Below are 23,856 nucleotides of genomic sequence, written 5' to 3' on the forward strand. Positions count from 1 at the left end.
TAAAATCTGGACTATTAGGGTGCCTTGAGGACAAAGTTTGGGAACCTCTGTACTAGTGCATGTTCTTTGTTTCTTTGAATGATAAGGGAACCTAAGGGTCTGATTCAGCAGCAATTGCTAATGCAATCACAGCTGTGAAAAATATGCCAATGCCTGCCAAAGCACAGTCGGCATAAAGACGCCCATTGTTGCCTTCTCACATGCATACGATGTGGCTTACCTTCGTAAACATCGGTACCATCCACACACATCGACCAGTCACGCAGCAATTACGCCAGGTCAGACCTGCAGCAGACAGTGCAAGTCTCTTCGAACGCAGTGGGCTTTCAAGCTGCATATGCAATCGCGTTGGCTAATTTATGCACGCCCAAGCAACAATGTTCAAATGGACAGGCACGCCTGCGTTTTTCCAACCACTTCCCTGTCACCACCACCAAACGCCTGTCACTCACTCTGCGATGGATTCCTCTATGCGTGTAATCTTAGCGTGATCGCAGTGCAGCTTATACGCATGCGCAATGGCTAACAATCGATCTGCGTATATAGTTACATTTGCGATCGCTGCTGAATCAGGCCCAAAAGGACAACCACATAATTGTATCCTGTTACGAAGGAATATTTTATTCACAGGTCTAGCAAACCACCACTTAAATATTGTGAAAAATCATCTCTATACCACAAGGCATGTGCATGCAACCAAGTGATCATAAAAAAACTAACTCAGATTGTGGTTAGGTGATTACAGAGAATTTAGTCTGATGAGTGTGAAATTGTTGGTCTCTTACCTTGCAAACCCTTGTGGAAGTTCTCCAAGGCCATAGAGTGGATACAGGTATGGGCTTTTGCCATACCGTGCAAGGGATTCACTGTATAGCTTAATCCTGTTTACAGTCTCAAGACAAGGCTGATGCCGATATCTAGTGGGTAAATAAATAGAAAAGTCAATGCACAATGATACATGCAAAAAACGCATCAGTTGACACAATTTATCAACAGTGACTTTACTACAAGAACCTCCTTTCTATTTGACATGGACTCATTTCATTTATGGGACTTCCAGCAAACCTACCAGGTACAGGAGGAACCAACAATCTTGCGTTGGATTACATTGCTAATTTGGATACCACTAACATTTCCATGGATCTGGTAGAAAACCATTACCTAAAAAGCTGGACACTTGTCTCACGTAAAAGGGCCATACATCAATATTTGAAGCTCATGTCTTGCCATACTAACAGCTGAATTTGCAGACTTTTTTTTTTTTACACACATTGAAAAAAATAAAAAAAATAGGAGTTTTAGTGAACTTACCGTTGAATCCATTTCTCTTAAGAAGGCTGGGGAACACTGGACAATGGGATTGTCGGTTGGGGCTGGAGCTGGCACCTAAATTAAAACTGTAGCTTTAAAAAGCTCCTCCCCCCTGCAATCCCACAATTCCAGTACTTCTTTAAAAAGAGTCCGTAGAGGAGTAGCAGGAACTGTTATGAACAGCCAAACAACCCAGTAGGGAAAAGACTGGTCAAGAAGCAACACCTCGCACAACTGACTGTGAGGGAGGGATAGCAGTGTTCCCAATCCTGCTTAGGAGAAAAAGGATTCAACGATAATGTGACTAAAAATCATATTTTCTCTTACAGCAAGGCTGGGGAACACTGGACAATGGGACTTTCAAAAGCCACCCTTAGGGGAGGGAACGCTCAGGCTGCCTGACCGGAGAACAGTATGCCCAAAGTGGGTGCCACCGGAGGCAAAAAAACCTGAAACATAGAAATGAGCAAACGTGTGGAAGAGTATTAGTAAGAGTCCACGGCTCTGTCTGCAAACAAAACGGTGGCCAAAACGCAGCACACCCTGTAAAAGCAGTTTGGATCCTCGGAAGAAAGGCAACTGCCGCTGGAAAAAAAAAAAGTCACAGAATTAAGTTGTCAACTGGCCTCCAATTTCACCAGAAGGAAGGCAAAGAATGCGAAAGGCAAAAACTTGTAATGGTTACACCACAAGAGAGAGCGACCAAGCCCTGAGGTAAGTGTGAGATGGAAACAGGGTTTGCCGCAGAGTACCGACCACCGAGAGAGAAAAACCCAGCAGTTTTCTCACGCTCTGTCAACCAAGTCAGTTCATGAAAACTAAAAGAGGAAGTTCCCCTGTAGAAATCGGGCCTTTTTGTAGCAGGTCTGTGCGAAGTGCAAGACGCCACCCCAGACCTACCGATCTCAGGAGACCGGCCGCGTACCAGCGCAGCCAGCCTGGAGACCCTAGGTCCCCCTCACTCGGGAATCCTTGATGCATCTGGAGACCTGAGGGAACAGTGGGGTCAGCGGAAACCCATGCTCTAGATGAAAAATTTCACAGAATACTGCGGAAGACAGCGGATACACACAAAACTCTGGAGAAAACATGTAGAGAGGCCATGAGATACCTCTGCGGAGGGCTTTACATCCGAACAAGCGATCGGAAGACCACTGGAAGGTGAGACCACTGCTCTGGGAGAACGTGGTGCCATTGAAGGAGGAAGCTGTCCAAGTTCCCACAACCGGTAGAAGCTGTGGGAACAAAGGGCCTGATTCAGAGCCGCTCGTAAGCGGCCGCTCGTTCGTTCCGAGCGATGTTTGCACAACTGCGCATGCGTACGGATCGTAATACGCATGCGCGAACTAGTCTGTGCGGCCGAAAATCGTTTGTTCGCTTCATAGCTAATGCCTGCTATTTTGAGTGACAGGAGGAGGCGTATGTGTTGAAAACGGGGAGTGGAGATCCGAACGCAGGCGTGCTTAAAGGTCAAAACGGGCGTTTTAAGGGTGTGCATAATTAATACAGCAGCGTCATTGACCACGTCACTGGGTTATTTTATAGTCAGAACTGCTCGCAAGATTGCGGTAGGAAAAACCAACCACAAGAATAGCAAGCAGTTCATACGCTGGTCGATGTACTCGATTAATCTAATAAATAGCGGATATGACGTAGGATGCGAGCGGCCAAAGGGCGTAGTTTTCCAAAAAACGACCGCATGTTTTGTTCGCTCGTTCAGACCTAGAGGCGTGAACAGACAGCAAAGAGCGAACGGTTCATTTGAATAGCCACCCCTTTTTCCTGAACGAGCGAGCGCAAATAGCGTCCGGCTCTGAATGAGGTCCAAAGTTGGAACACAGGTCTCTGCCCAGGAAAATACTGAAGGCATCATCCCCCATCGCCCATACACTTTTGTCTGGAAGACAGATATATATGCCCCCACCGAGTCGTTGTCCAACAGAGTGCGTCTGTCCGGTGAGGCCGGACAAGGCCTCCAAGAGAGCCCAAGAGATGGCTTGGAGCCCGAGCCCATCACTCAGCCAAGCCGTTGTGAATGGTGACCCAAGGCACTGGAGCCAAAAAAGTAATTTCACGGCACCTCATCCCAGGAGAGTTGCGGCCCTGGACACAATGAGCCAATCCAGGAGGACCAAAGATTGGACCTGGAGGAGAATGGAAAAACCTCAACCAAATGGAGAGTGACGAGTGCCTGCAGACTATAATGAGAAATGAGAGGGATGTAGAGCAACCCTTCCAAGTCTGGAGAATTACCCCCCGGACCCCCTGTGAGTAGAACCTTGTCCACTGAATGGTCCCTACGCGGAAACCATTATGCCAAGGTCAACGAACGAGGCACTGACCAGACCCTTAAGACCAAGTGCGGTAGGGTCCATGCAAACTCCGCTGCAAGAAAAAAAACACAGCTGGAGAGAGGCGTCAAAGGCTACCCCTAGAACTGAAGGTGCAGACAAGGAAGCCACGGGAGACCTTGCAAAGTCAGGATACTGCACTGCTCTGAAAAAAAACTGAAAACAAGTGACCCAGGAAGGTCCATACTGTGAAGTCGAAGTATTCTGCCCAAGCAGACCATCCAAAGTGGGCTTAATTGTGATACCTTCTGTGCGTAACATGCGCGGCAGCATGGACCTTATTGCGGGGCTCCAACAAACGGCTAGGCCCGGAATAGGCAAGGACCACTGTCACTTGCCCACTGCGGAAGAAGGACCTGCCCGAAACTGAACCTGTAGAGATATGTTTCAGGTGTTTGACATGGAGTTGTTGGCCTCCGTGCTGTGGATCCTTGACTGGAGAGAGTTCATGCGAACTGAACTACCTCACCCCTTGGCAATCAAGGCCCGAATAGACAAGCGTGGGCGGAATTAGCCGTTCGGCATTCAACGAGAAAGGAGATAGAACCCCATGTTCTGTACTTGCCGCGGAACTGGAGCAAAAACAGCCGGCTGAGAGGAGTGGAATGATAGCCTGGTCCAATTCCACCATGCTTGCTACTTCCTGGGGAAGAGCAATGGTGCAGTACAAAACACCCCCTGACGGCAGACCTCCGAAGTCCAAAATGGAACCCTAGCAAATGATGCCTAGCACCCAGGTCTTCCCTCAACAATCTCTGAACTGGAGCAACTGTTCTACCACCTGCAAGTGAACTGGGTAGAGAGCGATACCCCGTGAAGCACTAGGCTTTCCTGGAGCCGTGTCACAGTGGCGAATGGTATGAGAAAACTGACCCTGGAAACCGAACCCCTGCCAGGCAAGAGTCGGCTTGTGGCAGACAGACCTTCCAAGAACGCACCACCCCGAAAAGAGGAACAAAAACCTGGCAAGACTGACCCCACCAGGAGGGACAGCCACCGGAAGAATAGAGTGTTCCTGACCAGTGGAAAACATGGTATCCTGGACTAGCTAAAGGAAAAAGTCCTTACGAAACTGTAGATATTGTAAGGAACAATTTGGGTATAAATGTGCATGTGAAACCCAGAGCTAAAGCACCCGTTGAGGCAAAAATGTCCGTAGCTGAAACCCAGAAGCTACCTGTGAATCTGTCCTACATGGCTTCCCACACAGATACTGCCGCAAAACTATCCCGCCAATCCGGCAGGAAAACCCCAGGCAAATCTCCGTAAACCCCCTGTGAAGAGTACATCGGCAGAAATGACCAGAGCACACTCCACCCATGTCGAGGCTCGCTAAGGCCAGATAACGACGCCCCCGAACCCGCCAAAGTTTAGCTAGCAGATCCCTAAAGGACCCTGAGCCCCAAACAAGAAGGGGCATTTGGTGAGCTAAATGGCTACCGCAGCGACAACCGAGGGAGGTGCTTCCATTCGGATACCTAATCTGTTGGGAGCAAAATCTGCGAGGATCGGAGACCTCTCAATCCGGCGTCTCCTAGGCCTCCTCGAAGAGATGCATAGAAGGAAAAGTAAGAACTTGTCGCCAACGCTTGAACAGACCCACAGCCACTGCTTGGGAATCCATATCCAACCACCTAGAAATTGGCGCACTGCAGTAGTGAGTCAAAGACCGCAAGTCTGCTAGTCTCCACAAGTACCATCGAAGTTGGGCTGCTGGGGCCTAGAAGGAGGAACACACTGACAAGTCCTCCCCCCCCTCCCTTCCTCTACGCAGCTGGTGATACTGCATGCCAATGAGAGGGAACAGTTGCAAATTTCAACGACACACCCTACCTGGCCCGGAGCCAGGGAGGGACATGTCGTGGCTGGCATACCATCCACCAAACCCTTTAGAGGGAAGAATCCAGAGTCTGCAAGGAGACCTGACTTTTTTCTCCTCTTTAAGTGCAACCAGCTTCACTAGGGTGGACACTGACCTACTGAGAGTCTGGGCCCACGCAGGCTGCACCCTGATGGACGCAGCCATGAAGTGCCTGCACGTAACTGGGGTCTATACCCACACACAAGGCCCCCGAGGACACTGTACTGTATCCTGTGCACAAATGAAAACATTGCCCAAATGTGCTAACTGGAGTGCACAGATGGAACCCCACTCAAGCACTGGCAGAACATAAACTCCACACAGGGCAACGGCAGGAGTGGGCCCAAGACCTCAGCGCTACGAGGCAGCAATTCCAACCACTACACCAAACCCACTGCATGGCTTGTGGCCCATACAGAAAAAAACTCCCTGCCGTGTTCAGCGTGCTTAGCAACAACCGACAGCAGGTTTGTACATAATCGCAAATAGCAGGGAGAAACAAACATCATTACCCGGGCATGCGCACTCCAGGTGCGAAGCACTGCCCTAAAAAAATCAGAAAAGGAGAACAGTAAAAAAGTGCGCTTAGTTCTGACACTCTGGCTGAAGCAATTGTCAGGAGGAAAGCAAAACAAAGTCTTAAGTGTCATCCACTTGAGTTCTACTGGCTCTAGAGGTTCAAATGGAGGACCCTGCAAGGCCCGAAGCACCACTGCCAAATCCCAAAAGAGCCACTGGTGGAACATAGGGAGGCTGAATCCTGAGGACACCCTGGAAATAGGTACGGAAATCAGGCAGCGTAGCGATTCTACACTGGAACTACACAAAGTGCAGACACATGAACTTTCAATGAAGCGAGGCGTAAACCCAAGTCCAATCCAGACTGAAGGAACGACAAAATCCTAGAAACACTTGAGGATCGTAGTTTCTGGACTCACACCATTGAAAATAAGTATGCCACACCCTGTGGTAAATCCTGGCGGAAGCAGGCTTGCGCGCCTGTAGCATTGTGCTGATGACAGCTGGAAAACCCCAGGCTCTCAAGACGGATGTCTCAAGAGCCACGCCGTCAAAGACAAACGACCCAGGTCCGGGTGAAGGCAGGGCCCCTGAGGACAACAGGTCCCAACGTTGAGGCAGAAGAAACGGAATGTCAATGGATAGTCCCCGAAGATCGGAGTACCAGGGACGTCTGGGCCAAGCCGGTGCCACCAGCAGAAGCGTGCTGCCATCCTGTTTGAATTTCCAAAGGACCCGAGGCAGCAAGGCTATCTGAGGGAAGAAATACGCCAGTTGAAATGTCCATTTCACTGACAGCGCATCCACCAGGCTTGCGCCAGCGTCTTGTCCTGGATCCGTACACTGGCAATTTGCGATTGTGACGGGAGGCCATGAGGTCCACGAGCAGTTGAAATACATTTGCATGAAGGGACCATTCCCCGGGATGCACGTCATGACTGCTAAGGAAGTCCGCTTCCCAGTTCAGAACTCCTGGAATGAAGACTGCCGAGAAGGCCTGAAGGTGGCATTCCGCCGAAGACAGGATGCGTGACACCACCGACATTGCTGCTCGACTGCGAGGCCCCCTTGACGGTTTATGTACGCCACTGTGGTGGCGTTGTCGGACAGAACTTCTTCCGTGAAGAGCGTGACCGGACAACTGCAAGGTCCTGTACACGGCACAAAGCTCCAGAATATTTATGGGAAGAACTGCTTCTTACTCTATCCAAGGGCCCTGAAGTGAAAGGGGACCCGACACCGCCCCCCAACCCCGGAGACTGCCATCTGTCGTGAGTAGGACCCAGTCCGAGATGCAAAAGGGGCGGCCTTCAGTGAGATGAGTTGTCTGAAGCCACCAGGTCATCGACAGGCGCACCTCCAGAGACAACACACGCATCTGAGTCCTGATTCGGTATGGCAACCCGTTCCATTTGGATAGAATCAGCCCCTGCAGGGGCCTGGAATGAAATTGTGCATACTCCACCATGTCGAATGTCAACACCATGGACCCGAGAACTCTCATTGCTGAGTGAACCGACACCTGGGTACTCTTTAGACAACTGCTCACTCGCAGTTGTAGGGAGGCAACCTTTTCCAGAGTCAGGAAGATCCGTTGCTGACGGGAGTCTAGAAGGGCTCCCAAATGAACCATCCTCTGTGATGGAATGAGAGAGGACTTCTTCCAGTTTATCAGCCACCCGTGCGCTTGCAGACAAGCGATTGTCAGGTGTAGATGTTGCAAAAGGACCTCCGGAGAGCCAGCAATAGGAGGTCGTCCAGATACGACAGAAGCCATATACCCTGGCTGCGCAGATGTGCAGCCATGACGACCATCACTTTGGTGAGAACCCTTGGAGCCGTGGAAAGACCAAAGGGTAGAGCCTGAACATGGAAGTGAAGATGTTGTATAGCAAACCTCAGATACTGATGGTGTGAAGGGGCCATAGGAACATGGGAGGTAGGCGTCCTGGATATCCAGGGAGACCATATAATCCCCCGGTTCCATAGCTAGAATTATGGAACGCAAAGTTTCCATCCTGAAAGTAGGCACTCTGAGGAACTTGTTCAATGATTTGAGGTCGAAAATAGGCCGATGAGACCCATTGGGTTTTGGAACCAGAAAGAGATACGAGTAGTAACCCGTCCCGCGTTGAGATGGCAGAACGGGAACAACCACCCCTGCTTTCAGCAAGGACTCTATGGCTTCCTGGATCAACAATGCCTTGGTCTTGTCTTGGGAAAGGCTCATGCAGAAGAACTGTTGAGGGGGTCTGTACCGGAAGGACAGGGCGTACCCCTGAGAGACTTCTTGTACCCAAGCATCCGTGGTGGTATTGCACCAGCATTGGGCCAATTGAAAAATTCGGCCCCCCACTCTGGGATCCCCCAGAGAGAGGCCCGTCCCATCAGGCTGAAGGCTTATCTTCGGGCTTGGAAGCAGGGCGTCTAGTGCTCCAGGCCTGCTTCTTTGGTTTAGGGGCAGTCTTGGTTGACGACTGTCTCGGGAACGATTGACCCTTGGACTTACCCAGAGTCCGAAAGCACCGAAAGGCTGCAGCTGATGGTAAAAACGCAGATTTAGACTTTGCCAAGGTATCCACAATTTTGTCCAGGTCAGGACAGGACAGGACAAAATTTCCCCATTAAAGGGTAAGGCCTCCAGGCCTGTCTTGGAATCTGCATCCGCTCTCCAAGAACAAAGCCACAAAGACCTGCGAGGAGAGACCGCTGCCGCAGACACTCTAGAAGTGAGAAGACTAGCATCTAAAGACGCCTCCCCAGTATAGGAAGCGGCATCCCTCATTTGACCAATCAATCAAAGCTCTCTGAACTTCCGAAGCTTCCTCAGGAAACGTATCCTCTAGTACATTGGCCCAGCTTTCAATGGCTTTAGCCACCCAAAAGATGGCCATGTATGGATGGGCCACCGCCCCCGAGAAAGAATAAATGGACTTTAAACAAGTCTCCGCTTTCATGTCCATGGGGTCCATAAGGGATGAAATGGACGGCATTGGTAAGGTAGCACTCTTGATTAGGCGAGTGACTTGGGAATCCACCGCCGGTAGTGTTTCACACTTCTTGCAATGACTAGCAGGAAAGGGATGACTACTGCTTAAACGTTTCTGCGGCATGAACCTCTTACTAGGTGATTGCCAGGCCTCCGCCATATGATCAGTCAGTTGGTCAGATAAAAGGAACAACAGCAGACATCACTTTCGTCTGTTTAAAATTGGGATATTTGGACTTTGCCGAAGAGGAGGCCACCAAACTCTGGCCATAATTGGAGAACACATCTACCCACGGTGGGTTTGCTTGCGGGAGACCTTGGAAAGGGATGACGGACTGCTGCGTCATCGGAGGAGACTGAACATACATAGGGAACCCCACATATGGATGAACTGTCTGAGGCCCAGGGGGAGACTGCAATAATTGCGGTACACCCGGAGAGGGGGGGGGTGGTTGGTTGTGGTAACCCCCTATGGGGGAGGGTAGTCGGGACCACCAGACGGTCCGCGATGGAGGCCAGCACCTGGGAAAATACCGCCCAAGGGGGATCCAGTCCCAAAGTTGTGGGATTAGCGGGACCAGGTAACTGACATCATACACACCATCCTGTGATAAATCCTCCACACTCCCCACTGCAGCGCAAATTCTTTTAAAAATACAGCGACAGTCCCGGTAGTTTTTCAAACAATTCAATGCCGGTCTGTAAGCAATGCCTCATAAATAGGCCAGCGTCTTCCCCTCTCCAAGATCCCCGTATACAAACACCGGGTAAAAATTTTATCTAAAAAATAAACAAAGGGAGCGCCACATAGTGCTTCATCAATGACATTTATTTAAAACGTATCATAAAAATGATAAAACGTACCAACGGTGGCGATCAGACCACCGCGAGTATTGAAAGCTCCAAACATAAAATCTCTGGGTGGTACAGCAACCTGCTCTGGTAACATCAACCATGGATTAAATCACGCCAGGCCAGGCCACGTCCCTACGCGTTTCGTCACACGGACCTCTGACGAAGTCCGTGTTTATTTTTTAGAAAATATATATATATATATATATATTTTTTTTTTTATTATCTCTCTATCAATATAACCAGGAAGCTCTTGCCACGCCCACAAGTATGCAGCACACAAGTCCACAAATATGGCAACGTGTAGCACACAACCGTATGTGAAAGACCTCACAAATACATTAATTTATATAAGTGAAATCCTTGAAAAGCCCTTCTCACACACACACACGTGCCAGGGCTGGAGGAAAAGGAAAGGGATAGGTATAGACTAACAGTTAAGTAGAAAACAGCAGATACAGTCACAGCACTAGCAAAAGTCACATGCAATGTAGAAAGTTAAACAGCCTGCACTTTGTCACTATAATCAACCGCCCAGACTCAGTGTCTGGGAGGGCTATAGCGCTGTGTACACTAACCTTTGCAGGGGAGAGGTACACAGGGGGATCGACCACACACCGCCTAGAGAGATCTGCGCTGCCCACCAGAGAAAAGATGGCCACCGGAGACCTCAGTGGGGTAGTGGCCGCAGTAGGAAGCAGCTCAGCGTCACCAGAACACAGGAGAAAATGCGCGCTGAGGGGAGGAGCCGCTAAACAGGGAAGGCTCTCTACCCTGGCTAGCGTTCAACTCCAGGGACGCCGGTTCCCGCTGCCGGCACTTGTTCCCTGGTGGTCCAGTGGTCTCATGCGGTATGCCTGCTGGGAGGGGGAGCCCGCCGCCACTTGCTAGCGCCTCCGGTCTATCCCCAGAGACCAGAGGCAAAGGACTGCATTTAGAAGGAAGTACATGCGGGTCACTGCAAGTAGCGACCCGCAGCTTACCTTGTCCCCGGCGCTTCCGGCAGCAGTCCAGGGAGAGCCCAGAGCCCGTGCAGACTCTGGGGTCCAGCTGCAATCCCCAGATCTGTACTGGGTCGCGGCACCAGTGGGGTTGAAGGAGCGGCAGCTTAGATGTCCAATAGACTGTCTGAAGCTGCCACTCTGAAAAGTGCTAAAAAATAAATTTCACTAATAGTTAGCTTAGGGGCTGCCCAGCAGCCCCCCCTGCGCTAGGGTGACCCGACTCCGGCCGGGCACCAACTAAAACTGGAGGTGCCTGTGGCTGGGTATATAGGAGAATGGACCCAGTGCATCCTGGGAGCAGCAAAGCTTTAACTGCGTGGTGCCCATGGATCCAGATATACCCCAAGGTCAACCCTGTGGACCCCTATGGAACCTGAAGTAGAAATGCTCTTTCCAATGTGCCCTACTCCGTGAGCACCTACAAAAAAAACCACTGGAATTGCAGGGGGGGCTGGGAGGGGGGAGCAGCTTACTTTTTCTAGCTACAGTTTTAATTTAGGTGCCAGCTCCAGCCCCAACCTACAATCCCATTGTCTAGTGTTCCCCAGCCTTGCTGCAAGAGAAATATCTGCGGTTTTATCTGCAAGAGGCCTCTTCATGTGCTGTTATTATATTTTTTAAATCACAAAATGAAATTTATGTTTTGAGACATGTCATCAGACCTTCGTTAATAATTAATGTAGGCCATTTGTACACTGCTAACAATTATTTATATTCCTCTTTTGTATTGAGATTGACTCTCTCCTATGTTACAGCTGTATTAGTAGAAACACTCAGTGGCGTCTGACCGTTCTATATTTGTTCAAATCACAGATGTGCAAGATGTTATATGGTCTGTTTCAAACTGCTAATGCTATTTTTGGTTGTCATCTATTGAAGGGGACTGAAGAGACTCATATCAATTGTGGCAATAAGGACTCCAAATGCAATGGAACATGTCCATTGAATATGCGTCTATATAGAAATTCCACAGTGTACTCCTCATCACTTGTATAGGAAAATAGAGATCAAAACATGCATGTTCACACTTATAAATGTGGAGATTTGGCTTCAACCTCACCAATTATGAAATACAATGCTGAACGTATTCATAATGTTGTTATACACATTCCTGAGGTCAATTTAAAAAACAAACAAAAAAAACACTCACTCATCAGTTCTGTAAAGAGCCAGTGCGTGACCTGTAAAGTCGATGACATCCTGGCCCAAATCAAATTTCTTGTAAACCTCTTCCATGTTTGTTTTCTTGGGATCAATTCCTTCAAGAGTCTTCGGATCATTCTCATCAAAATTTGCAACAAAGCTTAGGAATTTCTTAAACCGACGCTTCTCAAACAAGCCCATGAGACCTTTTCGAAGAGAGGAAAGGAAAATATAATCTACCATTCCTCAGAGAACAAGCAGATATATTATCAAAAATAAAAAAAATATAAAAAATGCACAGTCAAGTTAAAACAGGAAGACAAAGCAAGAGATGTAGGAAGGGTAACTGTCACATAATGCTACAATTCTCTAGTGAGAATGATAATAGTGCTGTATCAAACAGTGCTGCTTATCCAGAGTTGCGTATGGAGAAGATAGTCAAGAAATATTACTGGGAATGCTTTGCCAAATTCCATCTGGATGCACTGTAACTATTGCTCACAAGTTTCATTTTAGCGTTTTGACCCAAAGGACAATGCCCTATGACATCTGTTTCCAGAGTCTATACGCAGTTGGCCCCCTTGCTGCAAAACAAGAACTTAGACTAAAGGAGGCATTACTTCTCCATTTCTTTTTCAAATCATAGGGTGATATAACCTTCTAAAGGGCAATTGGTCTGCAGTTCTGATTTCTCGTACATTTCTTTGCAAGCCTGAAGATGCTTTTTTAAATACACAAGTACACATAGCCATGGCTTTACAAATTTAAAAAAAAAAAAAAAAAAAAAAAAAAAGCTTTAGCGGATTGTTTGGAGTGTTTGAACACCCCTTGGTCTCCCCCCCCCCCCCCACCCCCTCCTTCTAATACAGCTTTATACAGAGGCTTCTCATACTGATTCCTTTCCTGCTGAAATGGTGGAAGCTCAAATTAGGACTACTCCAAAGCCAGGTAAGGACCCCTCTGAATGTAAGAACTATCGTCCTATTGCACTTCTCAATACGGACGTAAAAATTTATGCTAAATTTAAAGTCAATCACTTGAACCCCTTGCTTACGCAGCTAATACATCCTGACCAAGAGGGCTTTGTTCTGGGACGTCAGGCTCTGGATAATAAACGCAGGGTTCTGGATTTGGTTGAGTGGGTATCCTATACTAAGTCGCCTTTTCCCCTCCTTTCTCTTTACGCTGAAAAAGCCTTTGAAAGGCTACACTAGAGATACATGCACCAGGTGTTAGCCAAGTTTGGATTCCAGGGAGACATTCTCCATTCTATCTCTGCCCTTCATGCTGGCCCTTCTGCCCGAATCTTTAGCAACGGTTTCCTTTCATCTTCTTTCCCAATGGCACTAGACAGGGTTGCCCCCTCTCTGTTAATATTTGTGTTGGCCATTAAACCCCTTGCCCAAGCAAGTAGTCTGTCCTTGGCGTTCACTGGGCTTTCAGTTTTCGAATACTTCTCAAACTGTCTTTTTGCAGACAGTCTTGTTTGTAACCAGCCCGGAGACCATACTATCTTGGATAACTATAGTGCTGCTTCATATTACAAATTAAATGCCCTTCCTGACCTTACTAAATATCATGAGGCTGCCCTACTCTCCCAATTATGTGACTGGTTTCTGCCCCCTCATTCTAAGCCCTGGGTGGACTTGGAACATGCTATCGTTGAAGGTTTTCCTCTTCCTAACCTCCTTTGGTTGCCCAGTCAGCTCCGTCCACAACCTCCATTGTGATGTCCTAAGAGTTTGGGATCTTAAGCACAAAACCCATTTTGAGATTACTCTTCCCACAAGGAATGTTTCCCTCCAGGCGTTAGGATAGATCTTTGCCCCATTTGCATTTTTCTTATTGGATGCGCGTAGGTATCGGGTCTCTGACAGATTTTTTTTCTCCATTTTACCATTCCCTGACTTGCGTTAAATTTAATTACCTCAGCTTGGTTCTATTACCTTCAACATTGGGTTGATAGTATGTAAAAATGATTCTAGTGTGTTTAAATCACTTCCAGATCAAATTTTAGTCTGATTAATTAGACCTTCTCGTGGTGCCATATCTTATTGGTATGGTTTATTATCCTTCCCCCCTCAGATCTGACGGATAAGTCCCTAGTTCAGTTTAAAAATGGGAGACTGATCTCCAACGTACTTTCACCCTTAAACAGTGGGAATCTATCCATCTCTCTCTCTAAATGCACCAACCATACTGAAATGCATGCCAAGCTTTTAAATAGATTGTACTCCCTCTAAACTCCATAAGAAATGGCCTGCGACCTCAAAATTTTGTTGGCGTCTTTGCCATTCTCATGGCTCTATTTTCCACCTTTTTTTGGGAATGCCCTGTTTTAAGCCCTTTTTGGACGGAAGGGTTTACCCTTATATATGACGTATTAGGTCTTACTATGACCCCAGACCCCTTCTGTGCCCTTCTACATTGGTACCCTTCCATTGTTCCTAAATCTGCCCGCTACATCCTTGGTCACATTCTAGTATCGGCTAGGGCCACCATAGCCCAACATTGGAAATCCAAATTCTACAGCCGCCTCTTCCATTAAGAAGTTGCTTCCATGGCATATATATGTTACAGAGGGTGAGGGTAAGGGTGCGCTCCCCCCCCCCCCTCCCTCTGCACACGCTACTCCTCAGACCCTCTCCCCGCCTTTCAATTTAAATGCAACTCCGATGGTAGATTCAGACGATTATTATATTTTGTTATTCTTGGATTGTTTACTGATGCCTATGGGATGACCTGTCTCTCTTATTCCCCCATTTTATGTGTTTGATCTCCCCTATGTTTTTCTATATATTCGATAAAAAAAAAAAAAAGAAAAAGAAAAATTTACTCACTGGATGCCAGAGCTTCTGCTTCAGTGGATGGAACCTTATAGATTTTTCCTCCTTTGTAGACAAAACTGCCTTCAATCACTTTAAAGTCCAGATAACGAGTAACTTCAGTGAAGAGCAGCATTTTCACCAACTGACCTGAAAAGCAGATTTTTAGAGACCTGGAGCAGAAATGGCTGGATCTTACTCCCAAGATGGCTCATAATGCTAAAGGAAGGAATCCATCTATACTTTAAGATTTACATTAACAAAGACAAAGTTAATACCACAACTAGAAAGGTTATGGCATCCACATTTTCAATCTTATTGTATTTATCATTTTACAAACAAACAGCAAGGCAATCCCAATTGTTTTCTGTGTAGATTAAACTTTAAAACCTCATTCTATTTACTATAGCATAAAAAGTCTAACAGATACTTCATATATACAAAATTAGGTTTAAAACTACATACTAATTAGATGGCAAACCCATAAAGTGTTTAATAACTAAATGAATATGTAAAAATTAATTTAAAAATCTGAATTCCAACCACCTTGAAAACCCGTTACATGGAACAAGGCGCGTCTCAATTCCTCCACTTGAATTGGCTGTTAAGCAGATAAGACAGCAAAATTATCTTACCGTTAGCCATGAGAAATTTAGGAATCAGATCCACATTCCAGTCGCGTCCCCGTCCCATACACTCTGGAGGGCTCCCAGGGATGTTAAATCTTTTGTATAACTAAAAGTCAAAATATAAATATATAATTCAAACTGTGATTATACAGATGGTTGACTTACAGTAAAAGTTAGCCCTCCAGAGTGGAAAAGCAGATAAACAAAAATAACTTCAGTAGCTTTATCTTGCCGTATTACGTACACCATAACAAAGCATGCTGCAGACAGCAATTACAGCTCCACAGCCAGGACGTTAATTGTATACAGTATTTCTTATTAAAACCTGCAGCAGTTCTAGGACAAACTTAACATATTAGACACTGGCTGTTATGTCAAATGTGTACAAATGCCAACATACAGTGAAAATGATTTATTTCATTTTTCCATAATCAGTAAAGGGCTTTCTAAATTATATAGTTTACCAATCAACAGAATGTTGGTTTTTATATTCTGTTTGGGAATAAACAGTGGCCAATCCTAGCAGACAATACTATTTGTTACGCTTATTTATTAATTAGCCACAAGGTGTACAGAGGAGTCAGGCAACCCCAATACTGGTTTATAGGTAACAAAGGTACAATCTTACATCTTCCAGGGGTGTAATGGAAGCGCTCTCTCCACCATAGTAAGAGTTGCGATCCATGTGCAACACCTTCTTGCCATTTACAGACATTATTCCTGACAGGATGCATTCCTGCAATGAACAAACAATACAGTTACCAACAACACATAGAAGTATTCAATGTGAAACACATTTCATTTTTCTAATGGAGTCAAAAAGGAAAGGACAGTATGATGTCAATCCAGTTTTGTGGATATAAAGACAACAAGCCATTACGGCCCTAGTATTATCCCATTAAAAAGGTGTTTTAATAAATAAGCGGTACAGAAGAGAAGGGGGTTGCAGCCTCTAGTTTCAGAGCCATGGGTCAAGTAATTTTCTAAACACAACCTTTGTGCAGCTACAACACTCCATTACTCACCAGGTAATGTTGAAACTGACAATTTCATAAAAAGACTGAAAATAAAATATTTTAGTAGAATGTTCAATAATGCCGTTGGGTACACCTCTAAAGACAAACAAAAAGGTAGGTACACACTAGAACGATAACGGGACAATTTGCTGTATAGGAACAACAAAGATGCCGGGCACCCTAAAGTGTACACCCCTTTACACAACCTGTGCAAAGTACTTCAGCATGAGGCACTTGTCTGTGCACACCATGAGCTACAAATCGTCCCGTTATCGTTCTATTTATGATTATTTCGAGAAAATAAAAGTTAAATATACCAAAATATGCCAGAGACCAATATCATTCATGCTCATAATCAGCCAGTTGAATGAGGGCTAGAAAGTATGTGTAATCTATACTATAAAAACTCAATGTTAATCAAACAAAAATAAAAGCACTGCCACTTTGCCATACCTTTTGAAATTAAATAATGACCAAAGAGCTCACATAACCTTACTCTGCAGAAACCTTGTAATTACTAGGCTGCAACCTTGCCAAGAAGAAATAAATATACTAGAGATCAAAAGTCATTTCAGGCCAAAGCTTGTCATTTAATAATTCATATAGATCAACTAGTGTTAAATATTAGACGTCAATAGTTACAAAATATTACCTTGTTCAGCAATTCTAACGGTGCATACACACGGGGCGATTAAAATGCTCGATATGAACGATATCGATCATATTGTTATTGTACATACCGTGCATTTTTTGTCCCTTCCAACCCATCAACGACAAGCGATGCGCGAGCACGTATGGGCGATAACTGTCATCCATCGCCATGTATGCAAGCCAACCTGGTCGATACTATAGGGACCCGCGATTGGCGGTGTGCTGGATGATTGATAGCGATCATACAGCACTCCAGGAAGGTGCAGGACGATCAGTCAGCGTATCGTTATCGCTGACTGATCGTACCGTGTGTACGCACCACAAGTGTTGCTTAAGAGCCTATGAACACCTGTTACCTCTTTATCTGGACAACTAATCAAGTGCCAAATAGACAGTTTACAGTATGGTAAGGCTAAGATGAAAAGGGGAGAATGTTAGCATCTTCTATAGCTCAAAAAAATAAAATAAATTTATAATATATATATATATATATAAAAAATGTTTTTTTTTTTTTTATACAAATAGTGGCACTCCAATTCCAGAATGACGAATGCCTTCGATATCCTCAAACAGAAGAGATTGAGGGCGATATTAAATTGTTTTCACGGTCCGGATCTCCCGTCTAAAGTGACGGGAGATCGTGGGGCTCTATTCAATTGTTGCCGCTGATCACGTCCATAGTGTTTGCGTTTAGTCGCGTAAAATGGCTACCTCCAACCAAAGTGCAGGACGCGATCGCGAAAGGTGCAGCTTAGGCAACTAAACAGGTCACTTTTCGCCCATTTCAACTCGCACCCCCCTGGGGTCTGCGAGCTGAAATGGTGCGCTGGCAGCTGATTGCGGCCGACAGAAGCAACAATTGAAGACCTGCTGTCAGGAGCGTAAGGGGGCAAAACAATTGAATACCGCCCTTTGACTGTAAATATGTTTTTCAACATCACCCCTTTCAAATCCAGATGTAGCGTTCCCCCTAGGCTGTTTTAGCGGGGCGCGGCGCCCCGGCCCTCCTTCTGGAGGGCAAAAAGCACCCTGCCCTAACAGCCTGCGGGAGCCGTTCTCACCCGCGGGTGGACAAACATGCGGTACCTGGTCACCGCCGGAGAATAGACGCTGGGTGCATGCGCCTGGCATCTATTCTACCTTTCTGCAGCGCTTGGGGGCTTCCCGACATGTCCGTAAGAGCCGGGCACGCCCCCAAGTATGACGAAAAGGGGACGCGCCTTATAGACACGCCCCCTTTTCGGGCGTACGCGCGCACAAGATTGCCCTCTCTAGAGGGCATACACACTGGGTGGTTTTACAGATTTCTCATTCCGATGCGTTGGAATCGACCAAATCGTTAATAAAATCATCTAGTGTGTAGGGGACTTTAATTACACAAGATTTACCATTTGTGCAGATAATTTAAGTACTTGTATATTACAGATAGTAGTGTTCACTCTAGCAGGGCGCTGGAGCGAGAGAGGGCACCTTTGGGCGCGTTCGTGTCCGAAAAGGGGGCGTGGTCATTGAAAAGGGGGCGTGTCTATAAGGCACATACCCTTTTCATCACTCTTGGGGTCGTGCACGGCACTTACGGACACGCTGGCCAGCCCCCAAGCGCTGCAGACAGGGAGAATAGATGCCGGACACATGCGCACATTTCTCCACCCGTGGGACACTGCGACCCGCGGGTGAAGACGGCACCCGCAGGCTGTGAGGGGAGGGTGCTTTTTGCCCTCCTTCTGGAGGACAGGGTGCTTTTTGCCCTCCAGGAGGGCAGGGCGCCGCGCTAAAACAGCCTAGCGGGAATGCTAAGATAGTACTATGATTGACAGGTAGGCGACCAGTTTGCAGAAAAGTGCTAGTGCATACAATGAATTAATAAATCACATGTTGCATAAAATAAGTATGTGATAAAACAGTGATAAAAAAGTGCAATAATGAAATATAAAATATATATTTATAGAGAAAAAAAATAATGAATCACATGTAGCATAAATGAGTATGTGATAAAAAATCAAAAAAAAATCAAGTGCAATAATTAAATATAAAATATAATTTATTCTATAGAGAAAATTGAAATGCATTAAGGATGATGACATATGAAAATAAAAAAAATCACAAATCAATAAGGGAAATGGATAAATGAATAAAAATAGGATGTCAGATTATCTGAGTAAGAGAGAGAGGTAAAGTTCATGGGGTAAGAGACTGCTACTCCCCACTGTTTTATCACATACTTATTTTATGTGATTTATTAATTCATTCATTGTATGCACTAGCACTTTTCTGCAAACTGGTCGCCTACCTGTCAATCATAGTACGCTCTCTAATTCTTGGTAATTGAACACAGATTGCCTTTAATTATTGACTTAAGGCTGACGCCCATTATCCTAGGGCAAAAGTTGCATAAACTGGTTTTTATGGTTGATTTTGATTTGAACACTGGTCAATCCCGGGTCGAACTCGGATTCAGACCCCGTTTACACTGCAACTCGACCCGGGTTATTCCCGAGTTTGCCCCGTTTACACTGAACCCAGGTAATCCCTGCTTTTCTCTATAGAAGTCATTAAAAATGGTCTGTTTTAAGGTCTGACAAAGATGGTCACAAAAGGCAACAAAAGAGGGGTGGGGACTGCTTACAGCATTGCTACAGTTTGCTGTTCTGGCTGTGGCAGGCTGTGTATCAGCCTGCATTTGTGGCTGCTGGTCAGGCTGTGGTGCAGGCTGCAGTTCTGGCTGTGGCAGGCTGTGTATCAGCCTGCATTTGTGGCTGCTGGTCAGGCTGTGGTGCAGGCTGCAGTTCTGGCTGTGGCAGGCTGTGTATCAGCCTGCATTTGTGGCTGCTGGTCAGGCTGTGGTGCAGGCTGCAGTTCTGGCTGTGGCAGGCTGTGTATCAGCCTGCATTTGTGGCTGCTGGTCAGGCTGTGGTGCAGGCTGCAGTTCTGGCTGTGGCAGGCTGTGTATCAGCCTGCATTTGTGGCTGCTGGTCAGGCTGTGGTGCAGGCTGCAGTTCTGGCTGTGGCAGGCTGTGTATCAGCCTGCATTTGTGGCTGCTGGTCAGGCTGTGGTGCAGGCTGCAGTTCTGGCTGTGGCAGGCTGTGTATCAGCCTGCATTTGTGGCTGCTGGTCAGGCTGTGGTGCAGGCTGCAGTTCTGGCTGTGGCAGGCTGTGTATCAGCCTGCATTTGTGGCTGCTGGTCAGGCTGTGGTGCAGGCTGCAGTTCTGGCTGTGGCAGGCTGTGTATCAGCCTGCATTTGTGGCTGCTGGTCAGGCTGTGGTGCAGGCTGCAGTTCTGGCTGTGGCAGGCTGTGTGCCTGCCTGCATTTGTGCTGCTGGTCAGGCTGCTGTGGTGCAGGAGGTTAGGCAGGCAAGCGATGGCTTCATGTGTGTCTCTCTCTACAGGGCACTGACAAATTACATCATCTGCCGGTGCCCCAGAAGCTCCAATCAGCGTCTTTTGGAGCTAGCCGGGTCAAATAAGCAGGGTAGCACCCGTTTACACTGCCTCATGACCCGGGAACAACCCGTTTTCAACCCTGCTCTCAACCAGAGTAAGATTGCCCGGCAAATCGACACGGTTTTTTTTTTTGGGAGCCGTTCACACAGAACCCGGATCGACCTGGTAATAACCCGGGTTATTTGTTTGGTGTAAAAAAGGGGTATTAAACTGTAATCCAACTGTAAAAGATCATCAAAAAGCCACAGATGTATCACACCATTAGTGTAAACAATAACATGTTAAGGCCCCCATACATCAGCAATTGATTGCACCAATCCTGCCTGCAAAAAAAAAAAAAAAAAAAAATCGATTGTGGCAATTCTGCAATCGATTGAAAAAGGGAAAGATTTTTATACACAATCGATTGCAAATTGCTGCAATCAATTGCTGATGTAGGGGGGCCTTTAGTTACGAGTTTTATCATTCACGAACGTGTTGCGTATGATAAATGGTGCTCAAGCCAATCAGGCCCCAACTGTCTTCCGTTTGAAAAATTACAGTTGGGGCAGATTGGCTGGAAAGCGGTAACTGGAATCAGTACAACTACGGATAAGAAATAGTCGCAGCAGCTGACAGCAACACGTCCATAAACCCCTTATTTGCTCTGCAGCCCCTGGCGGCAACCATCAGAACGCATACAAAATGCGACTCGGGCGCATGCCTCTAACATCGACACTGCGTCCACCTCTGAATCAGGCCCAAAGAGCAGTAATTATGTCTAGGTTACATTTAGTAATCATTTTCACAAAGTTGATATCAAGTGATCCTATTACTACTATGATTTCCCAGTATGACCAGTAACTTAACAGGAAGGAAAGACAGACTGATCTTAAAATACGTAGCAGGAAGCCATGTATTGTTTGAAAAAAAAAAAAAAAAAAAAAAAAAAAGAAATTGAAAAAAGCAAGAAAAAGAATAGCCTATATAGTAAGTCAGTCCTGTTTATGTAATTACACTAGTGGTGTTCACCATTTCATGTTAATGTTTCTGGCACATTGTAAATCTGTTTTAACTGTTGGATGTAATGCTTTGTGCCCATGTCTTGTATTGTTAATGTATTTATTGTGCTTGTAAAGTGACAAGGTGTTTCAAAACAAATATTTATATATAAAAAAAAATAAAAAAATAAAAAATACACCAACACACCACCATCATCATATGCAGAAACATGTGTAATATAGCATTAAAAAAAATAGCCATGCTGAACATTCATAATCAGCAGCTATAGATCACATTACAGGAGCCAGTATCAGGCAGAATACTTATCATATGCCTGGTGACCATTTCAATCAGCCCTGGGCACGGCGGCCGTTTCGGTGTATGAACCCCTTAATCATGAGTACAAGGGAACTAGCAGAGTCGGCTATTAAATAGTGAGAAAAGGCTCCTAATCCTAAATAGACAAAAATGAGTCTCACTTGTCACACTACCAGCTTGTAGCTGCCGCGTCCACTTGGCAATACAATATTGCCGATGGGTACCGGCAAGCTATGCGGCAACGCGTCACCCGCTCATCCAGATTAAACAACAATATTTTCCTAATTTGGACGGGGGGTGTGGAAGCTCTTGATCAGTTCGTATCTTTTTGAATGGGTTAACCAGCACCATCAGGTTTACCTACTCTAGCAGCCCTCAAGCACTCCACTTTCTGCACGTTACAATAGCTATCGTTGACCAGGAATTTGTGACTAGTATTTTTAAGAAGCTGACGGATCTTAATACAGTCCTCCATGCTGAAAGTTTCCATCCGAAGCCCCTCAAGCGGGGCTTACCTTTCCCGCAATTCATCAGAGCAGCAAGAATTACCTTAGATAAGGAGAGCCTTCAGCAAACACTTATAAATATGGGGGCTGACTTCGTACAACGGGGTTATAATCAAGATGAGGTGGATGGAGCAATCCTCAAATGTCTGTCCCTAATTTGGGAGTCTCTACGAAGGCAAAAGGAAGGACTGACCCAGCCAACTGGGCTAATTTTTCCAACCACATATTCTATATCCTCCAGGATGAGAGCGAGTCAGTTCTAAAACACTGGCACATTCTATAGTCCGATCCAATACTTAAGGACCCGTGTCACAGTAACCCCTTGTTTGCCCGATCATCAACTGATCAGGCCGATAACACTATGTAACAAATTTTATTTTTTTGTTTGTCCTTGTGTTTGAAGTGTTATTTTATAGTTGCCTACGCCCCAAGAGTATAGAAAATGCCAATTATTCCCCACAAACTATGCTTTTGTGACCTGGTCAGAGATATTTTTCAAATATTATTGTCCAGAACATTTGATACTTCAGTGCAGTTGCAATGCAGGGGCTGCAGAGCAGAGGGTAGCTCAGTAATACTGACTGTACCTCAAATGCTGCTTCATACTGCCGGGAGTCTGCGGGAACTGTAAGCTCACTGGGAATTAACTGGATTTATATCACAGCAACCACCAGGACAGAGCATTCAGCCGCATCAACAGTCGGCACTGGCCACAGCAGACAAGAGTTCTCTGTGGGGACGAATAATGTCAAATAGGAGCCACTGATGGACTCCAGGAAGGTGCTGATGCCTCCACTACACATCAAGTTGGGCCTTAAGAAACACTTTGTTAAAGCTAAGCAGCCTTCAAGTACCTTCAAGACTTCTTTCCTAAGCTGTCTGAGGCAAAGATCAGAGACGATGTTTTTGTGGGACCAGTTCTTGCAGTGCAAGAAATTCTCAAAGGTGCTCGCTCAGAAGGAAGAAACTGCATGGACCAGCTTTATCACAGTGGTTTGAGGTTTCCTGGGCAATCACAAGGCCAAAAACTACGTGGTGTTGTTTGAACCTTTGGTGAAGAACTTCAGCACAATAGGGTGCAGGATGTCCCTCAAAGTCAATATCCTTGATGCTCATCTTGAGAAATTCAATGAGAACATAGGAGCGTACCTGGAGGAGCAAGACGTGTGCTTCTCCAGGATATACTAGAGTTTGAATGTCGCTGCCATGGGCAATATAAATGAGAACATGTTGGGAGACTACAATCTTGGGCTGATTCGGGAAAGTGATGTACTGTATAATCTAAAATCCTCAGAAACCTACTCACTTCTACTTATTTTGTGGTCATGTTTGTACAACTTTATATGTTAATTTTCATACATTATTTTCTCACATTGTGTAAAAGAAAAGCAAAATCACCCTTTTCCATGTGAAATAGGTACATTTCCAAGTATAAAATGTCCACACAAGCAAAGTTT

General features: G+C 46.0%; 1 protein-coding gene across 1 annotated transcript in view; it reads right to left on the minus strand.

Annotated features, from left to right (window-relative positions):
* GDI2 (GDP dissociation inhibitor 2) overlaps positions 1-23,856 on the minus strand; it is a 54,448-nt gene that overhangs the window by 21,932 nt on the left and 8,660 nt on the right. Inside the window, exons 2-6 of the mRNA XM_088468705.1 lie at positions 16,113-16,220; positions 15,491-15,590; positions 14,871-15,005; positions 12,038-12,236; positions 786-917 (exon numbers count right to left, since the gene is read on the minus strand). Of these exons, the coding sequence (XP_088324831.1) occupies positions 786-917; positions 12,038-12,236; positions 14,871-15,005; positions 15,491-15,590; positions 16,113-16,220 (674 nt within the window). The remainder of the gene's footprint in view (positions 1-785; positions 918-12,037; positions 12,237-14,870; positions 15,006-15,490; positions 15,591-16,112; positions 16,221-23,856) is intronic.

This window comes from Taudactylus pleione, unplaced genomic scaffold (genome assembly GCF_031769625.1).
Source record: "Taudactylus pleione unplaced genomic scaffold, aTauple2 ptg000086l, whole genome shotgun sequence".
Lineage (NCBI taxonomy): Eukaryota > Metazoa > Chordata > Amphibia > Anura > Myobatrachidae > Taudactylus > Taudactylus pleione.